This window comes from Heterodontus francisci, chromosome 5, assembly GCF_036365525.1.
Source record: "Heterodontus francisci isolate sHetFra1 chromosome 5, sHetFra1.hap1, whole genome shotgun sequence".
Taxonomy (NCBI): domain Eukaryota; kingdom Metazoa; phylum Chordata; class Chondrichthyes; order Heterodontiformes; family Heterodontidae; genus Heterodontus; species Heterodontus francisci.
The window spans coordinates 1,933,917-1,952,660 of NC_090375.1; the positions used below are offsets into that span (position 1 = coordinate 1,933,917).

Consider the following 18,744-nt stretch of genomic DNA (forward strand, 5'->3'; position numbering starts at 1 on the left):
GGCTAGAGAATCAATGGCATCACTGAGTTCCGATTTTGTTGGCTGTTCGTCCAGCTCATCCATGACTGGTAGAGACTGGGCTGCATTGAGGGCAGTCTCAGTGACAACATTCTCCCTGGAGTACAGTTCTAGGTAGTGCTCCACCCAGCGGTCCATTTGCTTGCGTTGGTCAGTGATTGTGTCCCCTGATTTAGATTTGAGGGGGGCGATCTTCTTGATGGTTGGCCCAAAAGCTCTCTGAATGCCATCATACATTCCTCTGATATTTCCGGTGTCAGAGGCCAGCTGAATATGACTGCATAGGTGTTGCCAGTAGTCATTTGCGCAGCGCCTGGCTGTTCTTTGTGCAGCGCTTCTGGCTGCTTTAAGTGCTACGGATATTAACCCGCTGGGGTCTTTCTTGTAGTTCAACAGTGCAATGTGCTTAGCGGCTATGACAGGTTCCAGCTCTTCAATGTGAGATTGAAACCAGTCTGCATTTCTCTTCACACGTTTGCCATAGGTGGTCAAAGCTGAGTCATAGATGGTGTCTCTGATGTGGGCCCACTCGGTCTCTGCATCCCCTGTAGGAGTGTTTTGAAGGGCTGTTACAAGTGAATTTAGAAACTTATGTCACTGCTGTGGATAAGGAATTCTGCTCGTGCTGATGCACGGGTGGCCCTTCTGCTTGGAATGATGCAGCTTCTTTGGTTTGAGTCTAACCTTGCTGCACACCAGGGAGTGGTCGGTGTCGCAGTCCGCACTGTGGAAGCTGCGTGTGATTTGAACACTGTTTAAAGAGGCTCGCTTTGTGACGATGAGGTCCAGCTGGTGCCAACGACGTGATCTTGGGTGAACAAAGAACAAAGAACAAAGAACAGTACAGCACAGGAACAGGCCATTCGGCCCTCCAAGCCTGCGCCGATCTTGATGCCTGCCTAAACTAACACCTTCTGCACTTCCGGGGTCCGTATCCCTCTATTCCCATCCTATTCATGTATTTGTCAAGATGTCTCTTAAACGTCGCTATCGTATCTGCTTCCACCACCTCCCCTGGCAGCAAGTTCCAGGCAGTCACTACCCTCTGTGTAAAGAACATGCCTCGCACATCCCCTCTAAACTTTGCCCCTCTCACCTTAAACCTATATCCCCTAGTAACTGACTCTTCCACCCTGGGAATAAGTTTCTGACTATCCACTCTGTCCATGCCGCTTATAACTTTGTAAACCTCTATCATGTCACCCCCTCCACCTCCGTCGTTCCAGTGAAAACAATCCAAATTTATCCAACCTCTCCTCATAGCTCATGCCCTCCAGACCAGGCAACATCCTGGTAAACCTCTTCTGTACCCTTTCCAAAGCCTCCACATCCTTCTGGTAGTGTGGCGACCAGAATTGCACGCAATATTCTAAGTGTGGCCTCACTAAAGTTCTGTGCAGCTGCAGCATGACTTGCCAATTTTTATACTCTATGCCCCGACCGATGAAAGCAAGCATGCCGTATGCCTTCTTGACTACCTTATCCACCTGCGTTGCCACTTTCAGTGACCTGTGGATCTGTACGCCCAGATCTCTCTGCCTGTCAATACTCCTAAGGGTTCTGCCATTTACTGTATACTTCCCACCTGCATTAGATCTTCCAAAATGCATTACCTCACATTTGTCCGGATTAAACTCCATCTGCCATTTCTCCGCCCAGGTCTCCAACCGATCTATATCCTGCTGTAGGGTGCCTCCATGAAACCTGGTGACAGGCTTTAGTGTAAAAGAATGAGTTGGTGATGCAGAGGTTATGATAGGTACACAACTCAAGCAGTTTCTGCCCGTTCTCATTCATCCCAGCAATGGCATAGCGCCCAAAGCAGGAGGGCCATGAGTCATGGTCGGCCCAAACCCTGGCAATAAAGTCCCCCAGCAGGAACAAATGTTCGGTATTGGGAATGCTACGAATTATATTATGGAGTTCCTCGTAGAACTGGTCTTTAACTTCTGGTGGAGAGCAGAGTGTTGGAGCATAGATGCTGAGTAGGTGTACTGGACCAGAGGCAGTGAGCAGTCAGATGGACAGTATGTGTTCCGAGCCATTTGAGGGTGGCTCTATCATGCTGAGTAAAGAGTTTCTGATGGCGAAGCCCACTCCATGCTGTCTTGGTTCTTCAGGATCCCTACCCTGCCAGAAAAAGGTGTAGTCTTGCTCTGTTCGAGATCCGCTCGCAGGGAGGCGTGTCTCCTGAAGTGCTGCAATGTCCACATTGAGTCTGCTGAGCTCATTGTTGATGATGGCGGTCTTGCGAGAATCGTTGATTTGTGTAAGAATTTCCGACAGGTCAGGACACACAGTTCTGATGTTTCAGCTTGCAAAACGAAGGGCTGGTACCTTCTTCCCTTTTTTGGTCGTGCTGTTTGGTGCGGTGTTACACTTGTCGGGCAATGACCCTGAGCTCCAAGCACCCATTGAAGCAGGTGGACTATGGCCTGACAGAACCTTACTGACCGGGGCCTGCCAGGTTTGAGGCGGGCGGTAGCTGTCCAGTGAGATGCGATGACCTCTCCCACCGGCAAAGGCAACCCGTGGCGCCCAATCTCTATGCCAGTTCAGCTGGACTTATTACCCGTAACTGCTGCCTTCCGTGTTGTCTTGGTCGCTGTGAGGCAACTATGGAGTGACCTCTCCATGGCGCATGCCTGGGCGGATGTATGGAGGTTGTGAGCTGCCCAAGCATCAAAACCCCCTCTCGGCCTTCCTAGTGGGATCCAAAGGAGTGCAGAGCATGACGCTTGGCACCGGTATGGCTGCAGGAACTGCCGGAAACATGCCAAAGGTGACACATGACCGCCTACGGGGTTCCGCTCCGGATTTTCTGTTAAGGTTTACTCCCTTAGCCTTGGTCTCTCCCGAGACGCACACAAGGCAGTGGGGTTGTTGGGGCCCCTACACAGGGGTAGGTGGATGCCGGTGGGAGGAGGGGGTGCGAGGGGGAGGGGTGGAGGGAAGGGGGTGCGAGGGGGAGCTGGGAAGGGGGCTGCAGGGGGTAGGGGAGAGGGGCGCAGGGGAAGGGGGTGTGAGGGGAAGATGGTGCGAGGGGGGAGCTGGGAAGGGGGTGCGAAGGGGGTGGGGGGAAGGGGGTGCGAGGGGGTGGAGGTGAAGGGGGTGCGAGGGAGGTAGGGGGGGAAGGGGGTGCGAGGGAGGTAGGGGGGAAGGGGGTGCGAGGGAGGTGGGGGGGGAAGGGGGTGCGAGGGAGGTGGGGGGGAAGGGGGTGTGAGGGAGGTGGGAGGAAGGGGGTGCGAGGGAGGTGGGGGGGAAGGGGGTGCGAGGGAGGTGGGGGGGAAGGGAGTGCGAGGGAGGTGGAGGGGAAGAGGGTGCGAGGGAGGTGGGGGGGAAGGGGGTGCGAGGGAGGTGGGGGGGGAAGGGGGTGCGAGGGAGGTGGGGGGGAAGGGGGTGCGAGGGAGGTGGGGGGGAAGGGGGTGCGAGGGAGGTGGGGGGGAAGGGGGTGCGAGGGAGGTGGGGGGGAAGGGGGTGCGAGGGAGGTGGGGGGGAAGGGGGTGCGAGGGAGGTGGGGGGGGAAGGGGGTGCGAGGGAGGTGGGGGGGAAGGGGGTGTGAGGGAGGTGGGGGGGAAGGGGGTGCGAGGGAGGTGGGACTGCGAGGGGGTGAGCTGGGAGTGGTGGCGGGGGAGGGGTTGCAGGTAATAAAACATTTCATCAGCTCCCACCATTGTCCCTTTTACAATGATGTACTGCCACTGGGATCGGGATCCGGGAGCTGAGCCGGAGTTGTGGGGAAAGTTTGTGTGGAAACAGCGCGGAGTGGCCGAGTGAGCGGGAGCCGCTGCCGGGACCATGTGGCCGCTCTTCCTCCTGATTGCCGCCGTGGACAGGCTCACCGAACACAGCCAAGTGACCTTCCTGTCCAGTTGGCCAAGCTTGGTCCACAGGCAGGGTTTTCATCAGCATTTCTATCCCGGATTGCCAGCCGTTCACCCTCTCTCTCTCCGAGCTTGTATGCACACAGGACAGTGGTTTTAGTCATCTCATAATCTGATGTCACAAATCACAATTCAGCATAGCGGCACCTCATCAGAGCCCTTTCCTATCCTGAGTGGTGTGAAACAGGGCTGTGTTCTCGCACCTACACTGTTTGGGATTTTCTTCTCCCTGCTGCTCTCACATGCGTTCAAATCCTCTGAAGAAGGAATTTTCCTCCACACAAGATCAGGGGGCAGGTTGTTCAACCTTGCCCGTCTAAGAACGAAGTCCAAAGTACGGAAAGTCCTCATCAGAGAACTCCTCTTTGCTGACGATGCTGCTTTAACATCTCACACTGAAGAGTGCCTGCAGAGACTCATCGACAGGTTTGCGGCTGCCTGCAATGAATTTGGCCTAACCATCAGCCTCAAGAAAACGAACATCATGGGACAGGACGTCAGAAATGCTCCATCCATCAATATTGGCGACCACGCTCTGGAAGTGGTTCAAGAGTTCACCTACCTAGGCTCAACTATCACCAGTAACCTGTCTCTCGATGCAGAAATCAACAAGCGCATGGGAAAGGCTTCCACTGCTATGTCCAGACTGGCCAAGAGAGTGTGGGAAAATGGCGCACTGACACGGAACACAAAAGTCCGAGTGTATCAAGCCTGTGTCCTCAGTACCTTGCTCTACGGCAGCGAGGCCTGGACAACGTATGTCAGCCAAGAGCGACGTCTCAATTCATTCCATCTTTGCTGCCTCTGGGGAATACTTGGCATCAGGTGGCAGGACCGTATCTCCAACACAGAAGTCCTCGAGGCGGCCAGCATCCCCAGCATATACACACTACTGAGTCAGCGGCGCTTGGGATGGCTTGGCCATGTGAGCCACATGGAAGATGGCAGGATCCCCAAAGACACATTGTACAGCGAGCTCGTCACTGGTATCAGACCCACCTGCCGTCCATGTCTCCGCTTTAAAGACGTCTGCAAACGCGACATGAAGTCCTGTGACATTGATCACAAGTCGTGGGAGTCAGTTGCCAGCGATCGCCAGAGCTGGCGGGCAGCCATAAAGGCGGGGCTAAAGTGTGGCGAGTCAAAGAGACTTCGCAGTTGGCAGGAAAAAAGACAGAGGCGCAAGGGGAGAGCCAACTGTGTAACAGCCCCGACAACCAATTTTATCTGCAGCACCTGTGGAAGAGTCTGTCACTCTAGAATTGGCCTGTATAGCCACTCCAGGCGCTGCTCCACAAACCACTGACCACCTCCAGGCGCTTACCCATTGTCTCTCGAGACAAGGAGGCCAAAGAAAAAAAAAGAAAAAAGAATTAACAATTTGGACGTAAATGTAGGGGGCATGATCAAAAAGTTTGCACACAACACAAAGATTGGTAGATAGCAAGGAGGATAGCTGTAGGCTGCAGGAAGATATTGATGGTCTGGTCAGATGGGCAGAAAATTGGCAAATGGTATTCAACCTGGAGAAGTGTGAGGTGATGCAGGGGAGGTCAAACAAGGCAAAGGAATACACGATTAATGGGAAAATACTGAGAAGTGTAGAGGAAGTGAGGGACCTTGGAGTGAATGTCTGCAGATCCCTGAAGGTAGCAGGACAGGTCGATAAGGTGGTTAAGAAGGCAAATGGAATCCTTTCCTTTATTAACCGAGATATAGAATACAAGAGCAGGGAGGTTATGCTGGAACTGTATAAATCATTGGTTAGGCCACAACTTGAGTACTGTGTGCAGTTCTGGTCTCCTCATTACAGAAAGGATGTAATTGCACTAGAGAGGGTACAGAGGAGATTTACAAGGATGTTGCCAGGACTGGAAAAATGCAGCGATGAGGAAAGATTGGATAGGCTGGGGTTGTTCTCCTTGGAACTGAGAAGGCTGAGGGGAGATCTGATTGAAATGTACAACATTTTGAGCAGCCTGGATAGAGTGGAGGTGAAGGGTCTATTCACCTTAGCAGAGAGGTCAGTGACGAGGAGCATAGATTTAAAGTGATTGGTAGAAAAATTAGAGGGGAGATGAGGAAAAACTCTCTCACCCAGAGGGTGGTGGGGGTCTGAAACTCACTGCCTGAAAGGGTAGTTGAGGCAGAGACACTCAACTCATTCAAAAGGAGGCTGGATATGCACCTCAAGTGCTGTAATCTGCAGGGCTACGGACCAAATGCTGGAAGGTGGGATTAGAATAGGTGGATTGTTTTTTGGCCGGCACAGACACGATGGGCCAAGTGGCCTCTTTCTGTGCCTTAAACCTTCTATGATTCTATCAACCTTCTGTATTGAGCCTGGTTTTCAAATGTATTATCCACCTGGCATCTGTTATATGCCCTCTTTTTCATCTTACTCTCTATCTCTTTCATCATCCAGGGAGCTCTGGATTTGTTTGCCCTCCCTTTCCACCTCATGGGATTGTACCTCTACTGTCCCTGAACCATCTCCTCTTTACAGACAGGCCATTGTTCTGTTACAGTTTTGCCTGCTAATCTTTGATTCCAATTTACCTGGGTCAGATCCATTCTCTCCCCATTGAAATTGGCCCTCCTCCAATTAATTATTTTTACTCTGGATTTCTCCTTGTCCTTTTCCACAGCCAACCTAAGACAGTAAACCTTACTGTCCCCTAACTGTCCCCCTAGTGACACTTGATCCACCTCATTCCCCAGAACCTGATCCAGCAATGCCTCCTTCCTCACTGGACTGGAAACATACAGATGTCGGAAATATTCCTCAACACACTAAAGAAATTCTTCTCCCTCTCTGCCCTTTACACTATTACTATCCCAGTCTATATTAGGATAATTAAAATCCCTCATAAATTACTCTATAGTTTTTACGCCTCTCTAATTTCTCTGCAAATTCAAACACTCAGTAGTGTAGTGATACTTCTATTGTTTCATAACTCTAGTTAATTAGATTCTGTCCTTGAGCCCTCTTAGCCACCCTCTCTCTCCAGCACTGTAATGCTCTCTTTAATCAGTATTGCTACCGCTCCTCCTTTCTTTCCTTCCCTACATTTCCTGAAGAATTTGTATCCAGGAATATTTAGTACCCAGTCCTACCCATTATTGAGCCAGGACTCAGTTATCACCATGACATATTTTCATGTGGGTATTTGCGCCTGCTCACCAACCTTATTTACCACACTCCTTGTGTTTACATCCATGCACTGTAAACATAATTTAGACTTTATGTATTCCCTCTTAGACAGACCCCACCTAATTTCATCAGGTACAGTTGGTGGGTGCATCCCTGAGACTGAGTTACCTGGTGGGTGTGTACCTGTGACTAGGTTACCTGGTGGATGTGTACCTGAGACTGAGTTATCTGGTGGGTGTGTACCTGAGACTGAGTTACCTGGTGGGCGTGTCCCTGAGACTGGGTTACCTGGTGGGTGTGTAACTGTGACTGGGTTACCTGGTGGATGTGTACCTGAGACTGAGTTACCTGGTGGGCGTGTCCCTGAGACTGGGTTACCTGGTGGGTGTGTAACTGTGACTGGGTTACCTGGTGGATGTGTACCTGAGACTGAATTACCTGGTGGGTGTGTCCCTGAGACTGGGTTACCTGGTGGGTGTGTAACTGTGACTGAGTTACCTGGTGGGTGTGTTCCTGAGACTGGGTTACCTGGTGGGCGTGTCCCTGAGACTGGGTTACCTGGTGGGTGTGTAACTGTGACTGGGTTACCTGGTGGATGTGTACCTGAGACTGAATTACCTGGTGGGTGTGTCCCTGAGACTGGGTTACCTGGTGGGTGTGTAACTGTGACTGAGTTACCTGGTGGGTGTGTTCCTGAGACTGAATTACCTGGTGGGTGTGTCCCTGAGACTGGGTTACCTGGTGGGTGTGTAACTGTGACTGAGTTACCTGGTGGGTGTGTTCCTGAGACTGGGTTACCTGGTGGGTGCGTACCTGAGACTGGGTTACCTGGTGGGTGTGTACCCGAGACTGGGTTACCCGGTGGGTGCGTACCCGAGACTGGGTTACCTGGTGGGTGTGTACTCGAGACTGGTTTACCTGGTGGGTGCGTACCTGAGACTGGGTTACCTGGTGGGTGCGTACCTGAGACTGGGTTACCTGGTGGGTGTGTAGCGGAGACTGGTTTAGCTGATGGGTGTGTACTTGTGACTGGGTTACATGGTGGGTGTGCACCTGAGATTGGGTTCCCTGGTGGGTGTGTACCTGTGACTGGGTTCCCTGGTGGGTGCGTACCTGTGACTGGGTTACCTGGTGGGTGTGTACCTGTGCCTGGGTTACCTGGGGGGATGTGTACCTGTGACTGGATTACCTGATGGGTGCATACCCGAGATTGGGTTACCTGGTGGGTGTGTACCTGTGACTGGGTTACCTGGTGGATGTGTACCTGTGACTGGGTTACCTAATGGGTGTGTACCTGAGATTGGGTTCCCTGGTGGGTGCGTACCTGAGACTGGGTTACCTGGTGGGTGTGTTACCTGTGACTGGGTTACCTGGGGGGATGTGTATCTGTGACTGGGTGACCTGATGGGTGTGTTACCTGTGACTGGGTTACTTGGTGGGTGTGTTCCTGTGACTGGGTTACCTGGTGGGTGTGTACCGGAGACTGGTTTACTTGGTGGGTGTGTACCTGTGACTGGGTTACCTGGTTGGTGTGTACCTGAGACTGGGTTACCTGATGGGTGTGTCCCTGAGACTGGGTTACCTGGTTGGTGTGTACCTGAGACTGGTTTACTTGGTGGGTGTGTGCCTGTGACTGGGTTACCTTGTTGGTGTCTACCTGGGACTGGGTTACCTGGTGGGTGTGTACCTGTGCCTGGATTACCTGGTGGGTGTGTACCTGTGCCTGGGTTACCTGGGGGGATGTGTACCTGTGACTGGGTTACCTGATGGGTGCATACCCGAGACTGGGTTACCTGGTGGGTGTATACCTGAGACTGGGTTACATGGTCGGTGTGTACCTCTGACTGGGTTACCTGGTGGATGTGTACCTGTGACTGGGTTACCTGATGGGTGTGTACCTGAGATTGGGTTACCTGGTGGGTGTGCACCTGTGACTGGGTTACCTGGTGGATGTGTTACCTGTGACTGGGTTACCTGGTGGGTGTGTACCTGTGACTGGGTTACCTGGTGGATGTGTACCTGTGACTGGGTTACCTGATGGGTGTGTACCCGAGACTGGGTTACCTGGTGCATGTGTACCTGTGACTGGGTTACCTGATGGGTGCGTACCTGAGACTGGGTTACCTGGTGGGTGTGTTACCTGTGACTGGGTTACCTGGTGGGTGTGTTACCTGTGACTGGGTTACCTGGTGGGTGTGTACCTCAGACTGGGTTACCTGGAGGGTGTGTACCTGAGACTGAGTTACCTGGTGGGCGTGTCCCTGAGACTGGGTTACCTGGTGGATGTGTACCTGAGACTGAGTTACCTGGTGGGCGTGTCCCTGAGACTGGGTTACCTGGTGGGTGTGTAACTGTGACTGGGTTACCTGGTGGATGTGTACCTGAGACTGAATTACCTGGTGGGTGTGTCCCTGAGACTGGGTTACCTGGTGGGTGTGTAACTGTGACTGAGTTACCTGGTGGGTGTGTTCCTGAGACTGGGTTACCTGGTGGGCGTGTCCCTGAGACTGGGTTACCTGGTGGGTGTGTAACTGTGACTGGGTTACCTGGTGGATGTGTACCTGAGACTGAATTACCTGGTGGGTGTGTCCCTGAGACTGGGTTACCTGGTGGGTGTGTAACTGTGACTGAGTTACTTGGTGGGTGTGTTCCTGAGACTGAATTACCTGGTGGGTGTGTCCCTGAGACTGGGTTACCTGGTGGGTGTGTAACTGTGACTGAGTTACCTGGTGGGTGTGTCCCTGAGACTGGGTTACCTGGTGGGTGTGTAACTGTGACTGAGTTACCTGGTGGGTGTGTTCCTGAGACTGGGTTACCTGGTGGGTGCGTACCTGAGACTGGGTTACCTGGTGGGTGTGTACCCGAGACTGGGTTACCCGGTGGGTGCGTACCCGAGACTGGGTTACCTGGTGGGTGTGTACTCGAGACTGGTTTACCTGGTGGGTGCGTACCTGAGACTGGGTTACCTGGTGGGTGCGTACCTGAGACTGGGTTACCTGGTGGGTGTGTAGCGGAGACTGGTTTAGCTGATGGGTGTGTACTTGTGACTGGGTTACATGGTGGGTGCGTACCTGTGACTGGGTTACCTAATGGGTGTGCACCTGAGATTGGGTTCCCTGGTGGGTGTGTACCTGTGACTGGGTTCCTTGGTGGGTGCGTACCTGTGACTGTGGTACCTGGTGGGTGTATACCTGAGATTGGGTTCCCTGGTGGGTGCGTACCTGTGACTGGGTTACCTGGTGGGTGTGTACCTGTGCCTGGATTACCTGGTGGGTGTGTACCTGTGCCTGGGTTACCTGGGGGGATGTGTACCTGTGACTGGATTACCTGATGGGTGCATACCCGAGATTGGGTTACCTGGTGGGTGTGTACCTGTGACTGGGTTACCTGGTGGATGTGTACCTGTGACTGGGTTACCTAATGGGTGTGTACCTGAGATTGGGTTCCCTGGTGGGTGCGTACCTGAGACTGGGTTACCTGGTGGGTGTGTTACCTGTGACTGGGTTACCTGGGGGGATGTGTATCTGTGACTGGGTGACCTGATGGGTGTGTTACCTGTGACTGGGTTACTTGGTGGGTGTGTACCTGTGACTGGGTTACCTGGTGGGTGTGTACCGGAGACTGGTTTACTTGGTGGGTGTGTACCTGTGACTGGGTTACCTGGTTGGTGTGTACCTGAGACTGGGTTACCTGATGGGTGTGTCCCTGAGACTGGGTTACCTGGTTGGTGTGTACCTGAGACTGGTTTACTTGGTGGGTGTGTGCCTGTGACTGGGTTACCTTGTTGGTGTCTACCTGGGACTGGGTTACCTGGTGGGTGTGTACCTGTGCCTGGATTACCTGGTGGGTGTGTACCTGTGCCTGGGTTACCTGGGGGGATGTGTACCTGTGACTGGGTTACCTGATGGGTGCATACCCGAGACTGGGTTACCTGGTGGGTGTGGACCTGAGACTGGGTTACATGGTCGGTGTGTACCTCTGACTGGGTTACCTGGTGGATGTGTACCTGTGACTGGGTTACCTGATGGGTGTGTACCTGAGATTGGGTTACCTGGTGGGTGTGCACCTGTGACTGGGTTACCTGGTGGATGTGTTACCTGTGACTGGGTTACCTGGTGGGTGTGTACCTGTGACTGGGTTACCTGGTGGATGTGTACCTGTGACTGGGTTACCTGATGGGTGTGTACCCGAGACTGGGTTACCTGGTGCATGTGTACCTGTGACTGGGTTACCTGATGGGTGCGTACCTGAGACTGGGTTACCTGGTGGGTGTGTTACCTGTGACTGGGTTACCTGGTGGGTGTGTTACCTGTGACTGGGTTACCTGGTGGGTGTGTACCTCAGACTGGGTTACCTGGAGGGTGCGTACCTGTGACTGGGTTACCTGGTTGATGTGTTACCTGTGACTGGGTTACCTGGTGGGTGTGTACCTGTGACTGGGTTACCTGGTGGATGTGTACCTGTGACTGGGTTACCTGATGGGTGTGTACCTGAGATTGGGTTACCTGGTGGGTGTGTACCTGTGACTGGGTTACCTGGTGGGTGTGTACCTCAGACTGGGTTACCTAATGGGTGTGTACCTGAGATTGGGTTCCCTGGTGGGTGCGTACCTGTGACTGAGTTACCTGATGGGTGTGTACCTGTGACTGGCTTACCTGCAGGGTGTGTACCTGTGACTGGGTTACCTGATGGGTGCGTACCTGAGACTGGGTTACCTGGTGGGTGTGTTACCTGTGACTGGGTTACCTGATGGGTGCGTACCTGAGACTGGGTTACCTGGAGGGTGCGTACCTGTGACTGGGTTACCTGGTTGGTGCGTACCTGTGACTGGATTACCTGATGGGTGCGTACCTGTGACTGGGTTACCTGATGGGTGCGTACCTGAGACTGGGTCACCTGGTGGCTGTGTACCTGTGACTGGGTTACCTGCTGGATGTGTACCTGTGACTGGGTTACCTGATGGGTGCATACCTGACACTGGGTTACCTGGTGGGTTTGTTACCTGTGACTGGGTTACCTGGTGGGTGTGTACCTGTGACCGGGTTACCTGGTGTGTGTGTACCTCAGATTGGGTTACCTGGTGGGTGTGTACCTGAGACTGGGTTACCTGGTTGGTGTGTACCTGTGACCGGGTTACCTGGTGTGTGTGTACCTCAGATTGGGTTACCTGGTGGGTGTATACCTCAGACTGCATTACCTGGATGATGTGTACATGTGACTAGATTACCTGGTGTGTGTGTACCTGAGACTGGGCTAGCTAGAGGATGTGTACCTGTGACTGGCTTACCTGATGGCTGCGTACCTGAGACCGGGTTAACTGGTTGGTCTGTACCTGTGACCGGGTTACCTGGTGTGTGTGTACCTCAGATTGGGTTACCTGGTGGGTGTGTACCTCAGACTGCGTTACCTGGATGATGTGTACATGTGACGAGATTACCTGGTGGGTGTGTACCTGAGACTGGACGAGCTGGTGGCTGTGTACCTAAGACTGGGTTACCTGGTGGATGTGTTACCTGTGACTGGGTTACCTGGTGGGTGCGTACCTGAGACCGGGTGACCTGGTGGCTGTGTACCTGTGACCGGGTTACCTGCTGGATGTGTACCTGAGACTGGGTTACCTGATGGGTGCGTAGCTGAGACTGGGTTACCTGGTGGGTGTGTTACCTGTGACTGGGTTACTTGGTGGGTGTGTACCTGTGACTGGGTTACCTGGTGGGTGTGTACCGGAGACTGGTTTACTTGGTGGGTGTGTACCTGTGACTGGGTTACCTGGTTGGTGTGTACCTGAGACTGGGTTACCTGATGGGTGTGTCCCTGAGACTGGGTTACCTGGTGGGTATGTACCTGAGACTGGTTTACTTGGTGGGTGTGTGCCTGTGACTGGGTTACCTTGTTGGTGTGTACCTGGGACTGGGTTATCTTGTGGGTGTGTACCTGTGACTGGGTTACCTGGTGGGATGTTTACCTGAGACTGGGTTACTTGGTGGGTGCGTTCCTGTGACTGGGTTACCTGGAAGATGTGTACCTGTGACTGGGTGACCTGACGGGTGCGTACCTGAGACTGGGTTACCTGGTGGATGTGTACCTGTGACTGGGTTACCTGGTGGGTGTGTAAACAAAGAACAAAGAACAGTTCAGCACAGGAACAGGGCATTCGGCCCACCAAGTCTGCGCCGATCTTGATGCCTGCCGAAACTAAAACCTTCTGCACTTCCGGGGTCCGTATCCCTCTATTCCCATCCTATTCATGTATTTGTCAAGATGCCTTTTAAACGTCTCTATGGTACCTGCTTCCACCACCTCCCCCGGCAACAAGTTCCAGGCACTCACCACCCTCTGTGTAAAGAACTTGTCTCGCACATCCCCTCTAAACGTTGCCCCTCTCACCTTAAACCTATGTCCCCTCGTAACTGACTCTTCCACCCTGGGAAAAAGCTTCTGACTATCCACTCTGTCCATGCCGCTTAGAACTTTGTAAACCTCTATCATGTCGCCCCTCCACCTCTGTCGTTCCAGTGAAAACAATCCGAGTTTATCCAACCTCTCCTCATAGCTAATGCCCTCCAGACCAGGCAACATCCTGGTAAACCTCTTCTGTACCCTCTCCAAAGCCTCCACATCCTTCTGGTAGTGTGGCGACCAAAATTGCACGCAATATTCTAAGTGTGGCCTAATTAAGGTTCTGTGCAGCTGCAACATGACTTGCCAATTTTTATACTCTGTGCCCCGACCGATGAAGGCAAGCATGCCGTATGCCTTCTTGACTACCTTATCCACCTGTGTGGCCACTTTCAGTGACCTGTGGACCTGTACGCCCAGATCTCTCTGCCTGTCAATACTCCTAAGGGTTCCGCCATTTACTGTATACTTCCCACCTGCACTAGATCTTCCAAAATGCATTACCTCACATTTGTCCGAATTAAACTCCATCTGCCATTTCTCCGCCCAAGTCTCCAACCGATCTATATCCTGCTGTATCCTCTGACAATCCTCATCACTGTCCGCAACTCCACCAACCTATGTGTTGCCCGTAAACTTACTAATCAGACCAGCTACATTTTCCTCCAAATCATTTATATATACTACAAACAGCAAAGGTCCCAGCACTGATCCCTGCGGAACACCACTAGTCACATCCCTCCATTCAGAAAAGCACCCTTTCACTGCTACCCTCTGTCTTCTGTGACCGAGCCAGTTCTGTATCCATCTTGCCAGCTCACCTCTGATCCCATGTAACTTCACCTTTTGTACCAGTCTGCCATGAGGGACCTTGTCAAAGGCTTTACTGAAGTCCATATAGATAACATCCACTGCCCTTCCTTCATCAATCATCTTCGTCACTTCCTCAAAAAACTCAATCAAATTAATGAGACACGACCTCCCCTTCACAAAACCATGCTGTCTCTCGCTAATAAGTCCATTTGTTTCCAAATGGGAGTAAATCCTGTCCTGAAGAATCCTCTCTAATAATTTCCCTACCACTGACGTAAGGCTCACCGGCCTAAAATATCCTGGATTATCCTTGCTACCCTTCTTAAACAAAGGAACAACATTGGCTATTCTCCAGTCCTCCGGGACCTCACCTGTAGCCAATGAGGATGCAAAGATTTCTGTCAAGGCCCCAGCAATTTCTTCCCTTGCCTCCCTCAGTATTCTAGGGTAGATCCCATCAGGCCCTGGGGACTTATCTACCTTAATGCTTTGTACCTGAGACTGAGTTACCTGGTGGGTGTGTACCTGAGACTGAGTTACCTGGTGGGTGTGTACCTGAGACTGGGTTACCTGGGGGGCGTGTACCTGAGACTGGGTTACCTGGTGGGTGTGTACCTGTGACTGGGTTACCTGGTGGGCGTGTACCTGAGACTGGGTTACCTGGTGGGCGCGTACCTGAGACTGGGTTACCTGGTGGGTGCGTACCTGAGACTGGGTTACCTGGTGGGCGCATACCTGAGACTGGGTTACCTGGTGGGCGCGTACCTGAGACTGCGTTACCTGGTGGGCGTGTACCTGAGACTGAGTTACCTGGTGGGTGTGTACCTGAGACTGAGTAACCTGGTGGGTGTGTACCTGAGACTGGGTTACCTGGTGGGTGTGTACCTGAGACTGGGTTACCTGGTGGCTGTGTACTTGTGACTGGGTTACCTGGTGGGTGTGTACCTGAGACTGGGTAACCTGGTCGGTGTGTACCTGAGACTGGGTTACCTGGTGGGTGTGTACCTGAGACTGAGTTACCTGGTGGGTGTGTACCTGAGACTGGGTTACCTGGTGGGTGTGTACCTGAGACTGGGTTACCTGGTGGCTGTGTGCTTGTGACTGGGTTACCTGGTGGGCGTGTACCTGAGACTGGGTTACCTGGTGGGTGTGTACCTGAGACTGGGTAACCTGGTCGGTGTGTACCTGAGACTGGGTTACCTGGTGGCTGTGTACTTGTGACTGGGTTACCTGGTGGGCGTGTACCAGAGACTGTGTTACCTGGTGGGTGTGTACCTGAGACTGTGTTACCTGGTGGGTGTGTACCTGAGACTGGGTAACCTGGTCGGTGTGTACCTGAGACTGAGTTACCTGGTGGGCGTGTACCTGTGACTTGGTTACCTGGTGGGTGTGTACCTGAGACTGGGTTACCTGGTGGGTATGTACCTGACACTGGGTTACCTGGTGGGCGTGTACCTGTGACTGGGTTACCTGGTGGCTGTGTACCTGAGACTGAGTTACCTGATGGGTGTGTACCTGTGACTGGGTTTCATGGTGGGTGTGTACCTGAGACTGGGTTACCTGGTGGGTATGTACCTGAGACTGGGTTACCTGATGGGCGTGTACCTGTGACTGGGTTACCTGGTGGGTGTGTACCTGAGACTGAGTTACCTGGTGGGTGTGTACTTGAGGCTGGGTTACCTGGTGGGTGTGTACCTGTGACTGGGTTACCTGGTGGGTGCGTACCTGAGACTGGGTTACCTGGTGGGCGCGTACCTGAGACTGAGTTACCTGGTGGGCGTGTACCTGAGACTGAGTTACCTGGTGGGTGTGTACCTGAGACTGAGTTACCTGGTGGGTGTGTACCTGAGACTGGGTTACCTGGTGGCTGTGTACTTGTGACTGGGTTACCTGGTGGGTGTGTACCTGAGACTGGGTAACCTGGTCGGTGTGTACCTGAGACTGGGTTACCTGGTGGGTGTGTACCTGAGACTGGGTTACCTGGTGGCTGTGTGCTTGTGACTGGGTTACCTGGTGGGCGTGTACCTGAGACTGTGTTACCTGGTGGGTGTGTACCTGAGACTGGGTAACCTGGTCGGTGTGTACCTGAGACTGGGTTACCTGGTGGCTGTGTACTTGTGAATGGGTTACCTGGTGGGCGTGTACCTGAGACTGTGTTACCTGGTGGGTGTGTACCTGAGACTGTGTTACCTGGTGGGTGTGTACCTGAGACTGGGTAACCTGGTCGGTGTGTACCTGAGACTGAGTTACCTGGTGGGCGTGTACCTGTGACTTGGTTACCTGGTAGGTGTGTACCTGAGACTGGGTTACCTGGTTGGTATGTACCTGACACTGGGTTACCTGGTGGGCGTGTACCTGTGACTGGGTTACCTGGTGGCTGTGTACCTGAGACTGAGTTACCTGATGGGTGTGGACCTGTGACTGGGTTACATGGTGGGTGTGTACCTGAGACTGGGTTACCTGATGGGCGTGTACCTGTGACTGGGTTACCTGGTGGGTATGTACCTGAGACTGGGTTACCTGATGGGCGTGTACCTGTGACTGGGTTACCTGGTGGGTGTGTACCTGAGACTGAGTTACCTGGTGGGTGTGTACTTGAGGCTGCGTTACCTGGTGGGTGTGTACCTGTGACTGGGTTACCTGGTTGGTGTGTACCTGAGACTGAGTTACCTGGTGGGTGTTTCCCTGTGACTGGGTTACCTGGTGGGTGTGTACCTGAGACTGAGTTACCTGGTGGGTGTGTACTTGAGGCTGGGTTACCTGGTGGGTGTGTACCTGTGACTGGGTTACCTGGTTGGTGTGTACCTGAGACTGAGTTACCTGGTGGGTGTATACCTGTGACTGGGTTACCTGGTGGGTGTGTACCTGAGACTGAGTTACCTGGTGGGTGTGTACCTGAGACTGAGTTACCTGGTGGGTGTGTACCTGTGACTGGGTTACCTGGTGGGTATGTACCTGAGACTGAGTTACCTGATGGGCGTGTACCTGTGACTGGGTTACCTGGTGGGTATGTACCTGAGACTGGGTTACCTGATGGGCGTGTACCTGTGACTGGGTTACCTGGTGGGTGTGTACCTGTGACTGGGTTACCTGGTTGGTGTGTACCTGTGACTGGGTTACCTGGTGGGTGTGTACCTGTGACTGGGTTACATGATTTGCCTCTTTTACCATCTCTCTCCGACTCAGTTCCGTGCACGATTAGAAAGTCTGTGTTTACGGTGGTCGCCTTGGCTGCTGATAGTTCGATGGTGTTGGGAGAGACCGGCCTGTGGTCCCTGCTACTCAAGCAGGAAAGTGAGGACAACACACTGTGGTCTTTGTCCTCTCCCTGTCCAAGTAGGTCCACCAGGCGTATATTGTCCCCTGTCTGAGAGGGTTTGAGGCCCTGTGAGATCGCACCCTCCCTGTTATCATCTGAAACACAAAAACACAAATAGAAAGTTCTAGAAACGCTGAGAATGCTGGACAACAATGGATCAACTCAATAATTCAGTGGGAGTCTTCCACTGGGTCAAAAGCAAGAATTTCAAACAGTCTGAGGATGCATTAATGAACCAGACATGTTCTGATTGTGAGATATTTTCTCTGAATATGTCCCATGCTTCCCTCTCCCTCTCTACATCTCTTATCCACCTTTCCCTTTCCAATTCCGGATGGTATGTTGCCTCCCGGGTGCCAGGGTCAGGGATGTCTCGGATCGAGTCTACAGGATTCTTAAGGGGGAGGGGGAGCAGCCAGAGGTCGTGGTACACATCGGTACCAATGACATAGCTAGGAAAAGGGATGAGGACCTGAAAAGCGAATATAGGGAGTTAGGTTGGAAGCTGAAAGGCAGGACGAGCAGGATAGTAATCTCAGGATTGATACCGGTGCCACGTGCTAGTGAGGCTAGAAACAGGGAGCGAGTGCAGCTGAACACGTGGCTACAGAGCTGGTGTAGGAGGGAGGGCTTCAGATATGTAGATCATTGGGATACCTTCTGGGGAAGGTGGGATCTGTACAAGAAGGACGGGTTGCATCTGAACTGGAGGGGCACCAATATCCTGGGCGGGAGGTTTGCTAGAGCTCTTCGGGAGGGTTTAAACTAGTTTGGCAGGGGGATGGGAACCGGAGCTACGGATCAGTGGATGGGGTAGTTGTGGAACAGGCAGATACAGAGTGCAGAGAGTCTGTGAGGAAGGTTAGACAGTTGACAGGGCAAAGTTGCAGCCAGTATGATGGGTTGAAGTGTGTCTATTTTAACGCAAGAAGTGTCAGGAATAAGGGTGATGAACTTAGAGCATGGATCAGTACTTGGAGCTACGATGTTGTGGCCATTACGGAGACGTGGGTATCACAGGGGCAGGAATGGATGTTGGATGTTCCGGGGTTTAGATGTTTCAAAAGGAATAGGGAGGGAGGTAAAAGAGGTGGGGGAGTGACATTGCTAATCAGGGATAGTATCACAGCTGCAGAAAGGGAGGTCGTCGAGGAGGG

General features: G+C 52.9%; 1 protein-coding gene across 2 annotated transcripts in view; it reads right to left on the reverse strand.

Moving 5' to 3' along the window:
• LOC137369695 (potassium voltage-gated channel subfamily H member 2-like) overlaps window positions 1-18,744 on the reverse strand; it is a 465,677-nt gene that overhangs the window by 149,499 nt on the left and 297,434 nt on the right. For both annotated transcript variants that reach the window (XM_068031032.1, XM_068031033.1), the window contains one exon: window positions 17,404-17,682. In XM_068031032.1, the coding sequence (XP_067887133.1) occupies window positions 17,404-17,682 (279 nt within the window). The remainder of the gene's footprint in view (window positions 1-17,403; window positions 17,683-18,744) is intronic.